Below are 15,334 nucleotides of genomic sequence, written 5' to 3' on the forward strand. Positions count from 1 at the left end.
AATACCATACTGTATATAACTGTATGAATACAGTAATGACACTGGAAACACTTTTTTTTCATCTTTATTTATTTATTTACAAGAACACTGATGATCCAAGTAAAAGCATTTGTATCCTTTGACAGCTCCTGAGTTTGTAAGTTTATATGTAAATACATGCAGTTAAATCAGTTAATTAGCTTTAAATTGTATGAATTTTTTTGACAGGTGCAGAAAATGAAGAATATGTTGAAAGGTGTAAAGAGCTTGTTTATTTTGCAACTGAAATTGTAATATTTTTCATCTCATTTCATCTTCTCCCGCTTATCCGTAAATCGGGTCGCGGGGGCAGCAGTCTAAGCAGATTCCCCAGACACTTCTCCGTGTCCAGGGATCGGGCTGCCAATATTAAAAACAATATTAACAAGTTAAAAGAAAGCAACCACAAAATAATTATTTAAAGCCATTTTTTTTTTAACAAAAGGAACCATAGAAGAAAAGGCTTTTTGTTTGTATTTTTGCCCTTCTGAGTCTATTATGGTGATTTGTCAATATGAGCACAAAAATGTAGAGAGCCATTTTTTTGGTTTCTCAATTAAAAATATATGCACCTAGAAATGTTCCATGATCAATGTGGCAACATTATACTGAAGCTGTGTAAATGTTCACTGTTCTTTTGTACATTTATTTTATCATTCATTTTTTGCTATTCACAGAATAAAGTTTACAATTTCAGTTTATTTACCAAATTTCTTTTTCTTTTATTGATTTGAGTGATGCTCAAATCAGAGACTGTTTTGACTGAAATTTTTGTTTTTAAATTGGACTAAGTGTCTAATCAAAGCAATCTGTTTTGTACAAATATACCAAAAAGAATATCAATACAATCGGAGGCATTTTTTCAAAATGTTTCAAACAGTTGCCATTCTGACTTGTGAGCTTCTTAAGATTGGTCAGCCATGTTTTAATAACCTTAATAATGCTAAAACACATTTCCCTTTAGGTACTGTTCTTTAGTCAATGCCATTATATGAGTAGAACAAAAGCAAAAGTTGTCTTTCATTTATACATTATATGCACAAGTCCATAGAATGTATTTTACATTTAGTCTCGGTTTTTTGGTACAAAACTCTTCAGGAAAAATTAAGCAACAACTTATTTCGTATGAGTTGAGTGGATCCGGTCAAGTTTGACCGAACATTAAAAAAAGGAGAACAGAGCTTTATGTTACTGCCATGTAAATTGTCTGTGTATACCAGACAGCAGCGACCTGAAAAAAGAAGCTTACATCTGAGCTGTAGGCAACACCGTAAACAGTAAGAAGAGACAGAAGAAAAAAGTGATGACATGATAATAAAAAAAAAACAAACATGGAAAGAAAAAAAAAAAAAAGGGCCGATAAAAATCAGCAACTGCACCACTGCATCAAATAACAGCATGACACATATTAAAGCATTTAACCAAATAAATCATACTCATGATTGGTGTAATACCTGTAGGCTGCAGGTACCATCCCTCAGGTGTTCTTTTAGTGTGATTTGAGTAGTTATATAAATGTGGTGATTATAAAAGCAGCAGAGGTAGAATTGCATCAGGTAAAAGAACAGTGAGAGATTGTGCCTTTGTGTGCTCTTCCTCCATCATGCTACTACAAGCTACTATGGCAGATGTGAAGACATACAGGCCACTCCTCCAGGCAGAGATTAGGCGTCGTTGGCGAAAATCTCCTGTATTTCACGCATGCATAGAATGCGCGAGAGCATCATTTCCAGCCGCTGCTGCAAAACAGGCTGCGTAGAGTACCAAATAGGACTGTCGGGGGCAACCACCGGCTCAGGGGTCAAATAGAAGACGTCATTGTGGCCTTTATCACTTTGAGGACTGAGAAAGAAGGAATAGAAAGTGGGATACGTGGGATACTTAGTGGGGTAATTACTGCACTTAAGGGACTCTTAGAATAAAAATCCCTACATGAAGATAGTACTAACCATTTAAAGAGATAGAAGTCATAAAGTTTAATAGGGCATCGTAAAGGGTTGTCCAGCTGCTCCGACTGCTCCGCATACATGTCATCAGTCACTGTAAACACATACACACACACACACACACACACACACACACACACACGCGCACACGCACAATCATGCACACCAATGTGTGGTATAATCTCTAGCACCACAATGCACAGTGTCTAATCCCAGTACACTGTTCACCCATTTTGTCAAAATTGGTCGTCCCACCTTTCTGTCCAGCTTGGTGTTGTGCAAGTCCTTTGAAATAGCGAATGCTTGTGACCTTGTCTTTGGGGTTGGATGGATTCTTCTTTGTGTGTCGTAAGACTTTCGTGAAGGCCACCTTTAAGTGTTGAGCCACCGTTTTTAAATGAAAATACCTACGTTAATATAACGAGAGAAAGACAAAAGCAGACATTTTAGAACTGCATAAATATAACTGATTAACGCCGTAATGTAACTGCATGTGAGAACGATAGCACTAGATGTTGACTAAGTATATTAGATTTTTACACACAAAAAACATAGTTGTTTAAACAGTATTTACAGTAGAATCGAATATAACAATTTATATGCAAATTTATATTTACACTTTTAAAGAATCAACAATTATACACACAAAAAAAAGGATAATTACTTGCAAATAAATATATTGGAAATAAGGGCTAATATACAGTGCCTGAAAAAGTTTGGAGACACCTAGTCAAATGGATGTTCAGTTAAAAGGCAAAAATAACAACATTGTACAGTGAAAGACAGTAAGAAAGGTCTGTGGACAGATGGGTGCAAATTTGAGATCTTGAGAATTTGAGGTCTTTAACAGAAGAACTTCTGTAAGATGGAGAACAGGAGAGAAGATATTAGCTGACTGCCTCACACTGACGGTCAAACATGGAGGTGGAAGCTTTATGGTTTGTGGTTGATTTGGAACAGGGTGTAGCTACGCGACCCATACCGGAAACACTATTTATTCTGCACATGTGCACAAATGGGTCTACTTCCTGTCTAAAGTATGTTGAAACAATTTACAGCAGTTTCAGGTATTTATAATACTGTACTGGTTGACACTACATGATCCTTACTGGAAATACTTATTTACTAGTGATTCTCTTTCTATAAATACACATTTTTTGTGAAGTAGACGCATTTGCACACATAGGCAGTACAAATAGTGTTTCCGGTATGGATCAAGTAGTCACACAGGAAAGTATTAGCTGAAAATGGACTAAATGTGAAGTGGGGAAGGGGTGGGGCTTTCAGGTGGTCAGTTAATTTTAGTGTAAGTTTTAAAACAGATGGCGGTCAGTCGGTCCAGATTCAAGTCTATTGGCTAATATTTAACATAGGGTCAATTGATTCTTAATTTTTTTTATTTTTAAATGCAAAGTTTAAAGTTTATATCTAACAACTATCAACAGTGTAGTATTTAAATAATCTGGTTTAAAATATGATGAATTCTGCAGCCTTTTGGTGTGGAAGTGTGCCTTACTTTGTGTTAAAAAACATTAAAGTGAAGAGGAGTGTGGCAGGTGAATGGGCTCCCAGTTGTTTGCATTCCCACAGCATTTCTTCATTCACGTGGCTAGGAATGACATAACCTGTGGGAAAAAAATAAAAAATAATCACAAATCTTCTCATTGCACACAAAACTCTTAAATTAAACCCATGATAAATAAATGAGCCCCAGTACATTTTGCTTACTTAACGGATGGATGGATGCAGGTTTCCACGAGACTAATATCTTATGTAAAGATTCCTGGAACCGTTGATAGTACTGATCACAAAATATATTATCAACTCTCTCGCTATCAAGCATATACTGAAAAAATTTAACAAAACAACAAAAAAAACAGAAGGTCAGAAACGAGATTTTACAAGAGAACATTAACATGAGAGTAAGGATTACTGAATTATTACGTGTACCTTTTGAATACAAAGGAAAATGTAATAAAGAATGTCAGATCCTAAGGTCTCGCCTTCTAAGCCCTTCGCCTCCTGTGTCATCAGAGATAAGCCCAAACTCAGCTCTGCTATAGACGTGCATAAGAGATCCTCATGAAACCGTAAAGGCTTTCGTCCTACAAAAAGAAACATTCGATTAAAAAAGGTTAACGGTTCTCCTGATTATTTAAATAATCTCAGACCACCTGCCTACGTCACATATTAGGTCATATTATTATATACACATGTATAATTATATATATACACATGTATAATTATATATATACACATTATTGAATAAATAAATAAAAAGTTTAAGTAAAAATAAATAGGTTTTGAAAAACATACTGCCGATAGGAGCTAGCCTGTTTCTCTGCTCTTTCTCCATCTCGCTGTTTTTCTTCTCTGCCCACTGTCTCCATATTTCAAGTCCCATCTCGGAGTTTAACGAGACAGGCAATGACGTGCTGTCAGGCGCACTCTGTGTCAGCGACTCCTGTCAATCAAATGGACAGCCAGTCACAACACTGCAACACAAACTTGTTCAATGATCAAGTTTTCCATGTAACCTGATTTTAAATAACATCCTTTTTATTTAACTGACTTATTCATTCCTATCCTCCTAATCACCTGTGGCATCTGAACAAGCTGTCCGGCCTGAGGGTCCCAAATGTGCAGTGTCTGTGTGCCATTCGGACACAGTGCAGTCGCTCCAGTGACCGTGATTGGAATTTGAATATTCCCGTTCAATAACTGTGTGGGAAACAGAGCATTAGTTACTTCCTCCTGTCCATTGGCTCCGCCCACAGATGGAATGGAGATTGTCACTGGTCCCTCGGAAGTCAGTTTGTTATTGTGCTCATCGTTAGGGGTACAGTATGCGTCCTGCTGTATGGCAATATGGGTGAAGCCAGTTTGTTGTGTGGGAGCAGTATACACAGGAATGGTCCATGTCTCTCCAGTGGGGCTGGTAATTGTTCCAGTTGTGTTGTACAGCTGAGCACATTCCACAGTTACTAGATCAGGCTTTAGAGACAAGTAATTCTGTTGCTGGCCTTGAGGAATTGTAAGCACCGTGGCTAACTGCTGACCAGGAATGCTGTAAGAGACGGTAATCGGTTGCTCCACTTTGACCTTCTTGGTGGGTTGAAGGATACCCGTTTGATTGGTGGCGTTCACATGTGAAGAATTTTGAGATTGAGATGAGGATGGTGAGGACAAAGACACAGCCCCTACTGCCTGGATCTGAATCTGCTGTCCGTTAGCAACTGCTGCTAACAGCTGAGCCTGGATCTACATGAAGAGTGAGAGAAAAACAGAGCAGGAATGTGATAAACAGACATATTCTAAAATTCTGGGTCTACCAAAACCAAAGTACGACCCGCTTGTTGAATACGGTCCGCCCCCACATTTGGAATGACCCCAAGAACAATGCCAGAGAAATATTATGAAAATGTCATTTTAAAAATATGTTTTTACTTGTATCAGATCTGTATTTGATAATAAAGGCTGGCTTTCAAACTAAAATGTTCCTTAATTATTAACGTAGACTCATTTTGTTAGATTCGCCCATCAACCAAAAGAATGGTACATTCAACATAAAGTAAACATCAATATTTTAATTTCAATAGCAATGAATATGAAAACACGTGTCTATGATAATAATTATGCTTTTTTTTTATTTTAATAGGAAACATATCTCTTGAAAAGTAATGCTAATAAGTCAGTATGGTGAATATCAAAATAATAAACTAAATCTAGCATGAGCAGGCATAATTAATGCATACAATCAAATCTCCACAATACTACTGATAGTCACTCCAGCCCTTGTACATTTTCTGTTACAGACTGAAGAAAAAAATTATGGCACAGAAAAAAGCTTGGGGAACCATGACCAAGACATTACCTGTTGTTGTTGCTCCTCTGTGAGGTCTCCTGCCTGAATAATGTGTGCTGTGTGCTGCTGAGACAAAAACTGTTCTACCTGGGCTTGCCTCTCCTCGATCACCTAGGGTTGGAGGAGTAATACAAAATAATCAGTGTGACTTAAAAAATAATGACATAATATGATCAGGATCACAGTGTATCCAGACCCTATCTTAGGAAAATGGATGTGAAGCAGGAAACACACATGGACAAGGGGAGGATAGTGAAGGTCGTTCATTAGTCTTTAATGTGACTCAGAAGAATGAGTCGTCTCAAAACATGATTCATTAATTTTCTACTGGACGCACATGAGCAAAGCATTGCAGAATTTCATTAGGTCATGTACAGGAAACAAAATTGGGTAGTTCATATCTCGGCTCTTCTAGTCCGAGTCATTTGTTCTTTTATCACGTGACTCCTATATACGCTATGCGGTGCATTAAACAGGAAACGGAACTGAGTCTCAAATCTCATGGGTCCTCTGGTCCGAGTCGTGACTCTTGTATACGCTATGAAGGTGAAATATTAGAGATTCAAAGAACCAAGTCAATAAAATGATCCGATCTTCCCACCACTAGGGGAGAACATGCACAGACACTCCACTCAAACAGCGGGCTAAGTTTAGCAGATATATTTTATTAAGGCCTGTTGTCTTATGAATTTTTTAGAAACGCTTGAAGAAAAGCAGGCAGTATAATATGCACATCTGGCATTAGATCCCCATGCATTTTGAATGGGCTGCATGAAGACACTAAAGATTGTACCTGTCCTTCGGAAGGTAGCTCTGTTGATTGATGCTCCACTGTACCAATTTGTGATGAGATCTGGTGCTGGGTTACCACCTGAGGCTCCACAGAGCCTTGCTTTGGTTGCTGGGACAATGTCTGCACCTGCACCGAAAAAAAAGACAGTAAGGGTGGTCTTTATTCTGCAAATGTCACACAGAATTACTTTCAGTTTTTAACATTTTGGATGTCAGATTTTGCCCAGAAGTTTGGCCCTTTTGGGTAAAACATTGTTAAGAATGCGTCATTCTGCACTTGGCTTCATCCCAGTCCACCCAGTGCACAGTAAGCATAACTGCATACTGAGTATAACCAAGCATTTTCTATTTCGCATTCTGACATTATCGTTCTAACTACGGCGATTCCTCGAATAACTCGTAATTCGTTAGGTCCATTTAACTACATACTGAGCACTGTGTTTCCCCAGGGACCGTTTTTACTGACGCACTACTTGTTAAACTCTAAAGTGCTCTGGACAGGTAAACACAGAAGAAGCTGCAGAATGGGAAAAAAAAGGAACAAAGAGAAAACAGCAATGGGGCGAGTAAAAAAATTCAGGCTTCAGGTTTCAAAGAAAAGGACAGAACGTTTCCCAAGTTTGGGATCATTTCATACTAAAACAATCACTCTACAGTGTGTTCATTTATTTATCTATATATTTGTATTTGCAAATTACTTTTTTTCAAGAGACCTGTCTCATTTTCTCTTGTATATTTAGTTTTTCTCTTTGATAAAGAAAAATAATTTCTTATCAGATAAATCTACTACTTTCTTTCGGCTTCTCCCATTAGGAGTGGCACGTTTTTACGCTGGATGCCCTTCCTAACACAACCCTCCCCATTTATCCGGGCTTGGGACCGGCACTAAGAGTGCACTGGCTTGTGCAACCCTAATGGCTTGGGTTGGTTCCCTGACTGGGGATCAAACTCGGGCTGCGGCGGTGAGAGCGCGGAATCCTAACCACTAGACCACCAGGGAACCCTCTTATCTGATCGATCGATTACTGAAATAATCAATAACTTTCCCACTTGGTATTGACAAAAATTCCACAACGAAGATAAATCAGCTTAACATAATATACCAATTAGTAGCTTCCCAACAAAATATCCTTGTGTTCTCTCGCCTGATAATGTTGGTGTATGACGTATACAAAGGAATTTCCCCACCACTTCTCACCTGCCATTTCTGTCACACCACTACCTGTGAATCACTACTGCAGCATTGCCAAGAAAAGCTCAGGAGCAATGAATTCAACTAAATGTTTTGTCCTATGACTTTTGAACAAAATAATCCTACATATTGTAGCTTTTAGATTTAGAGAAACCGGGGCTTTTTCTTACCGGACAGGCCAGCTCCAGGAGTGAGTCGGCCACTTCGGCACTGTCCATGTAGATGCAGTTTGTCTCTTGTTGAGTACTGCTGTGGTCATCATGCTGGCCGAACTCCTGCAACGCCTCGGGTCTTTTGCTAGCTAGTGACTCCAGAAACTCTTTCATGCGATGCTGCGGGATGCTGCGTGCTTTCACCTTCACCAGCTCCTCGAACGACACCGAGCCCTCCATAAAGTTAATATAAATCACTCCAGCATCAACTGCCTCAAAACCTGAAAGGCAAAAACAGGTTGAGAGTGTGATCTCTAACCAGATCACATACAATCCGTCTTAGCTTTTGACTAGTTCAACAATGCATCCTATTTACTAAGTAGTGTATTGTTTCATAGTTATGAGTTAAATTGAAAAAATTTAATTAAAAAAGATTAGACTCTCCAGTGCACTCATGAAATGCAAACTATGTGCCACCGCTTTCCCTTCAGAACCTGGATGAATTTGCTGATGTGTGGAACATTCTCGCACTTGTAGAACACACAAAAATCACATTTGTACAGAACAACCGAGCTGACATAGTGGTTAATAAAAATTTTTTTACATTGATAAGGCATGACCACAATTCATTCACACAAGTTGATATTTTGGATGCACAAAAATAAACCGAATTATTAAAAGGATTCTGTGTCCTTTAAGTGACACGACTTAAACACATGATATCTCAGGACTAAAATATTTACTAATAGCCACGAAATTGATGTGGTATACAGAATCCAGTATAACTTGATGCATCGTTCCATCATCATCTGTCAAGCTTCTGATCATGAAAAGGAATACTAAAAACACGTGACAGCTCTTTAATTTATTGACATGAGCTTATCGTTGGGATGCACAAACTAAACTTGTGATGATCACCGAATGATCAAGTGAAGACTGTGTTGCCTCAGTTAAACCACTTTGACATTACAGGATCACATTATATTAATTTGAACTTGAGCAACTAACGATCATGAAACTCGAGCAACGCAGCCCAAGGTCAATTATTTAGAAGAAAAAAAGGCAGAAAAGGTTTATTTGCTTTGAGAACCTATTTATGATTTAAGATGATGTGGTATAATGTTATCCAGTATGTCTTTATGTATCATCCCTAACATTTTAAAGGCAATTCAATACTATCCCTCATCTTTATGTTTGACTTTCTGTTCCCACAATGGTCCATTGATTTCTGTCTCACTCATTTAGAAACATAGGAGTGGACAAATATTTGTGGCCACAAAATTAATCTCAAGTTTTTGGCCTCACCAGCAGCAATAACCTGCTGCTCAGACTCCCGCTGAATTCCCATAATGCACTCTGATGTATGGATCAGTAAGTAGGGAGTAGATATTGTCTCTAAAAAGCTGAACTACACGTTTACAAATATGGTACTTACACTTGTTATATGCATAATTTTATTTTAAAGTCATTTTAAAACACTGGAACAAAATCCAAACGTGTCCCAATTAGGTTTTAATTACACTATATAGCGTGTATAAGCCGCCGTTAGAAGTCAACAGAAGGTAATTATTGTGTTTCTTGTCCTCCCGGTTTACCTGTATTTCATCTCCTGCCTCTTCACAAGGACATTTTCGAGAAATTTTGCACTAGCTTCTTTTTAGAAGAAGCGAATGTAAATGAATAAAAAAGTGCACCTCTTGGTCTGCTTTGCTTTCGCTTGAGTTGTCAACACTTATTTTTCTTTCTCTCACGCTCACATTTCCTAAGGCGCCATTTTACAACAAAACGCTGGCAACCAATCAAAAATCGTTTAAGATCTCGCGACACATGTTCTGTTATCGCGATGTTTTTGAGATTTTTTTTCTTTCTTATAGCGCGAGATTTGCGTGTTCCATCAGCTTTGGGGTGAGTATAAATAAGACCGTTTAGAATAAAATGTTGGGTTTTATGAAATAAAAGTATTAGAAATTGAACAAATTATAATGATAATACCATACTTGAGCCTCAGAATGTAAGCAATATACAGATTCTTGTAAATAGGTGAGCACTATTTTGGAGCACTGTAGAGGTGTTTTCTACTGTTAGCGGCAGGTGGCAGCACTGAGCCGGAAAATACCTGCTTGTATTGGATTTGGAGATGAAAAAGAAAAACACTGGAGATTATATAATTTATAACATAGATCTCAACTATGTCCAGTTATACTAAAAGAAAAACAAAGTACCCGCCGAGGCTCAAACATGTGGTTATCTGGGTGCTGGGTTTATCTGATCTTAGTATTAAGACGACACGATGCAGTGTGGGGACTGGAAATATGACCCAATTCCTAATTTCGGATAAAGCACGAGTGTTCTTATCAGAGTGCTCAGTGTTTACACACACAATAATCATAAGTCAATAATATACTGTAATATACCTTCAGCTTTTAAACAGAAAAAACATCACCTGCAAGAAAACAAACGAATCCCGGAAATAGGAAGTGACGACACCATAACCTGTGAAGTCCCTGGTGGTTGTCGTTGGGGTTTTTCGTAGTCCATACAAATAGCATATTTTTGCTATTATTGTTATCACAATTATATTATTATTATTATTATTATTATTATTATTATTATTATTATTATTATTGTACAAATTCAGCCCTATAGATATATTTTATGTATGTGTGTGTGTGTGTGTGTGTGTGTGTGTGTGTGTGTGTGTGTGAGTGTAATGTGTATGTACATGTGTATGTATGTCAAGTCAAGTAGGCTTTTATTATAATTTCAACCATATAAAGTGCAGTGAAATGATACTATGACCAAGGTGCTGCATCAGACAACACGAATAACCACAAAGAACTCGAAACTACACAAAACTCAAAACTAACAATATGAAGTGCACATGTGCAAACAAAAAATTTATTCTGATGATTGTACACATGAACACCAATTGCCCTGATGTCCAGTGTTGCATGATTTGTGCTACTACACAAAAATAGCACTATTTTGGATCCGAAACGGCCACCGAGGGCTACTGCCATGCCATTATCTTGGACCTTGGATCTTAGATCAAGGGACATGTATGTATGTATGTATGTATGTATGTAGTCTTTCTGTAATAGTTCACTTGACATATAGAACACAAACTATCACATTTTTCTTTTGAGGTTTTTTTTTTCGCAACAGATTTCTGGATGCAATTTAAACAAATACCAAAGAAAAGACCGGAATTATACATTTTGATGAATACATGAAAACACTTTTATATTTTCACTTCATGTCTTGCATGCAAAATTCTGTGTATTTACAGCTGCATCACAACACATAAGGATGAGACCTGAGGTGCAGACTGCAGGTCCGAGCTCTTGTTTTGTATTAAACGCTCCATGCGCATACCAGCATCAGCGGGGGGAAGAGACTAGAACCTGCTTATCCACAGCTTGATTTATCCTTACTAAAACAGCAACAACCTGTTAGTTGTCAGTAGTCTGACAAACTGAACGAAGGCACACAATATTTATTCTTTTAATACAAAGAAAAATCATGAAGTGAAATATTAAGTTGTATTATTGTTGAGGTGTACTGTTTAGTGATGGATGCTTAAATGCAAACTGCAGTCCTAAGCAATGGTATAAATTTCAATCCAAATCCATCCTCATATTTCTTGAGTAGCTCAGGAGCTTCATGGATCTTTCGGCTGTTCACGCTCAGCTGCACAACTTCAGTGGAAGTAAGGAAAAAAGGAAAAAAAAAAAACGTGTTTAATACTCGTCACATGTACTTTACAGCACAGTGAAATTTCTCATATCCCAACAATGCAGGGTCAGCCATGATAGTGCCCCAGGAACACAGAGGTTTAGGGGAATGCTCAGGGGCCCCAATAGTGGAAGCTTGGCAACACCTGGGCTTGAACCCGTGATGTTTTGATCAGTAACCAAGAGCGAGAGAACTTCACCCAGAGCTGGGCTTCAGCCAGAAAAGAACGGGACAGGATCACTGGATAATATCTCAAGTTTTCTGATGAGTTTTGATATTATGACTCAGAAGAATGAGTAGTCTCAAAGAGTGATTTATTAATTTTGTACTGGGGGTGCATGAGTAAAGCAAAATCTATGTAGGTCATGTACAGGGAACATGGATTACCTCATGAGGCCTCTGGCCCAAGGCGGTCGTTTTGTCACATGACTTTGTCATAGACGCTACACAATGCAGTAGATCAGGTTTTTTCAAGACATCATTCTTACAATAGTTAATGGAGTCACGTGACAAAGGAACAAACGACTCCACTGATCAGAAAATATGACGTGAGCTACTCATTCTGTTGGTCATAATTGATCATAATTTGTTTTTGGCTGCATTGTAATATTCTCATTTTTATAGTAAAAGTTTGTATATGCAGTGTTGGAGGATCTGCTTATTGAAAATGTGACATTTTGCATTTACATTTTCTGATCAAAGAAACGAAATGGACTAAACGACTCAAAAAGAAAAAGTTCTGTTCAATTTGAAGAACGACATAAAAATAAAAATAAAAAAAAAACCCGAAGTGATCCGATCTTCCCATCACTAGCACCAACACCAGAAAAAAAAGAGCTCCTCAGACCAGCTTATCCGCTGCTTGACCAATCATTGCAGACAGAAGCGCGTGTTGGACGGCTCGACCAATCAGCGCTAGCAGTGACGTCACCGAAACAGATGCATAGCAACCGGACTGGTTAGTTGAGTTCTGGGTTGTATTTGTTTATTTATTTATTTTCAGGAACGCCGGATGACAGCTCCGAAGCTGCCGCCAAATCCGGCCCCCGCGTAGCAGCGACCCAAACCGGCGGAATGTCGGCGTGTGTATGGGGGAACAGCCACTGATCGCGCTTTTCTTCATGGCGCCGCTGTGATCCGCGTGTTCTTCGAGCACCCGCTTACCTGCGAAGGAGCCGGGATTCGCGTCTAACCGCGCACGATCAGGCTAATGTAAGTAGCCGGCTAGCTTCGACTTAACCACCGGTAATTAGTTTGCTAACTAATGCTAAAAAAAGCTCCACATCTACCTGGATGTCACGTTTTATTGCGTAATAAAGTGACTAGTGAATCAGGCTGGTGGTGGGAACTGTTTTGTTGTGATACCTGTGATATATCTGTTCTAATGTGAACAGAAAAGTGGTCCTTTACAGAGTGTTGCCTTACTTTATGATAGATATTATAGAAGGTTATAACGGATATCCGTGTTCATAGACATTCATATTTCCAAGCCTTAGAAATTCTACAAATTTACATAAATGGTTTAAAAAATATTCGCGCTGATATCAAAAAGTTTCGAGAGCAGTTCTGTAGCATGCCAACAGATGGCAGCATAAGGTTGCACGCACAGTCACAGGGAACACTGAACTTTGAGTCAGTGTGCCAAAAGACATCGTCCTGTGTACTGAAGCTGTGCAACTGGTGCTATTTTAAACGTGTTACCACGTCTGCTTTTCTGACCATGTGCACACCCTGCCACCTCTCAGAAGTCCACCATACTCGCCAGATTTGGCACCTGCAGACTTCATCCTCTTCCCGAGGATGAAGATCCAGGTCAATCGTCGCCTATTTGGCACCATTGCGGAGATCCAGCACGGATCATAGAATGTGCTTGAAGTGCTTTAAAATAAGACCTCCAGGGCACATTTCAGAAGTGGCAGGAACGCTGGAAGTGCAGCATTATTGTGCAAGGGGACCATTTTAAAGGTGATGTACTACTTTCTTGTAAAACAGAGCTAGTCTAGAAACATTTTGATACCACCTAGTATACGGATTGTTAAATGCTATTGATTCAAGAGGTGTTCTCACGTTTTTCATGGGAGGAGGCGATACGATGTGGGCAGGTCCATCAGAAAGTTTCAGGAAAATGCAGTATGGAGAGACATGGTGCAGCATCTTTCTACGGGAGTGACTACTGTAGCGCACACGTGATTCATCTGCTGGCACCTGTAGATATGATAGGCAAGCTAGCATTAGGAACGTTCAGCTAGATTTTACAGTGTGTGCAAACATGGCTTTTTTTTTTTTTTTTTCTTGTATAGCTGCTTTATCCTGGTCTACAGGGAAGGAGTGTATATACACTGCTCCTGGCATAAATCCCGGTCCTTCAAGTCAAGTGTCAGGTGGATTTGTCATTTCAAGCACATACATTTGGTAGAGTGCAGAGTGAAACAAAACAAGCTTCCTCCTGGGCCAGGGTGCTAAGTAAAATGATCTAAACTAACAGTAGATGACATGATCCTAACTAGAAAAAATGCACAGGACTACATCAAGTACACAGAGCTAAAAATTGCACTGAAGGTCTTTGTGTGTGTGTGTGTGTGTGTGTGTGTGTGTGTGTCTGTCCAGACCTTTTAAGTTGAGGAGAAAAATGCATTTTTCCACCCAGAGGATCAGTATATCCATACCTATATATTTAGTATAGCCAGTCAACATGTGCTGAAACTCCACATAAAACATACTGAGCTCAGGGTTGAACCTTGGATCCTGGAGCTGTGAGACAACAATAATAAATTACATGCTGCCTCACAGTGAGAACCTGAAAAAATATATATTTACAAGCCCCTGTTAAAGTCAAAGAAAAAAATGTTAAAGAAGATGAAACTTTTTTTTTTCTTTTTTAATGTGATCTGCATGCAGTACTATGGGCCTAAAAAAAATTAAGAAGAAAAGTAAAGAAAATGTGCCTTGGGTGCACAGGCATGCACCTTGTTTTATGATGGAGGTAAGGAACAAACAAGAGGAAAAACCCAAAGCACAAATTCAAGTCAACATATTGGAATGGCTAAATCTAAAATAAATCAAATCAGTGGATTGACTTAAGGGCTGTGTTCATGAATGCCACTCATTGTTTGAAGTCAGGTCAAGTGGCTTTTATGTTTTTTTTTTCTTCATGTTATCCGGTACATCAGATGTTACAGAGTGAAACAAACAACATTACTTGAGGATTACTAGATGACACACAACTAAACTACATAAACACTACATAAAGCGCACAAGTGCAAACATGATGACAATGACCAGTAAATGAAATGTGTTAATAAATTGTCCATATCATGATGAATAATCTTTATGTAAATCAAAATCAGGTTTATTGGTAAACACTAGTATTTGACAACGAACTTAAAAATGGTCATTTAAGTGTGTGTCAGTCCTTTCCCTTTGTATTGAGGGGTCGAAAGGCTTGTGGAATGAAAGTCTGGACATGAGGGCCTGAATGTAAGATACATTGTGTATGAGCAGTGTGTGTGTGGTCAGCCACAATGCTGCTGGCTTAGCGAATGCAGCGTGTGGTTTAAATGTTCATGATGGACGGAAGAGTCCCTCCATAGAAAAAAAAAAGTCAAAGCCAAATAAACCACTGACAGTAACCTTT

General features: G+C 38.6%; 2 protein-coding genes across 8 annotated transcripts in view; one reads left to right on the top strand and one right to left on the bottom strand.

The window, feature by feature from the left end:
- Window positions 1–232: 232 nt before the first annotated feature.
- Window positions 233–10,553, bottom strand: LOC310733307 (transcriptional regulator QRICH1-like). 5 transcript variants are annotated; one of them, XM_083554480.1, is made up of 13 exons: window positions 10,409–10,553; window positions 7,984–8,246; window positions 6,623–6,748; window positions 5,839–5,940; window positions 4,563–5,225; window positions 4,281–4,428; window positions 3,915–4,069; window positions 3,693–3,810; window positions 3,481–3,589; window positions 2,220–2,371; window positions 1,968–2,058; window positions 396–1,860; window positions 233–283 (listed from the first exon to the last, which is right to left on the bottom strand). In XM_083554480.1, exons 1-12 carry the CDS (start codon window positions 10,512–10,514, stop codon window positions 1,683–1,685), a joined length of 2,211 nt encoding a protein of 736 aa, XP_083410606.1. In that variant the 5' UTR covers window positions 10,515–10,553; the 3' UTR covers window positions 233–283; window positions 396–1,682. The 5 variants fall into 5 exon arrangements, with proteins under 5 accessions (XP_083410606.1, XP_083410610.1, XP_083410608.1 ...); XM_083554484.1 differs by having other exon boundaries at window positions 10,380–10,418; XM_083554482.1 differs by lacking the exon at window positions 10,409–10,553 and adding an exon at window positions 9,561–9,753 and having other exon boundaries at window positions 7,984–8,279.
- nadka (NAD kinase a) overlaps window positions 9,855–15,334 on the top strand; it is a 30,482-nt gene continuing 25,002 nt past the window's right edge. Inside the window, exons 1-2 of one of the 3 annotated variants that reach the window (XM_083554537.1) lie at window positions 9,855–9,870; window positions 12,704–12,912. Coding sequence is in view for 1 of the 3 variants with exons in the window: in XM_083554539.1 (XP_083410665.1) it covers window positions 12,911–12,912 (2 nt within the window). In the remaining 2 variants the exon portion in view is untranslated. Of the gene's footprint in view, window positions 9,871–12,639; window positions 12,913–15,334 lie in introns of those variants that run through there. The other 2 variants (XM_083554538.1, XM_083554539.1) reach the window with 2 other exon arrangements.

This window comes from Silurus aristotelis (assembly GCF_946808225.1).
Source record: "Silurus aristotelis genome assembly, chromosome: 11".
In the NCBI taxonomy this organism is placed as follows: domain Eukaryota; kingdom Metazoa; phylum Chordata; class Actinopteri; order Siluriformes; family Siluridae; genus Silurus; species Silurus aristotelis.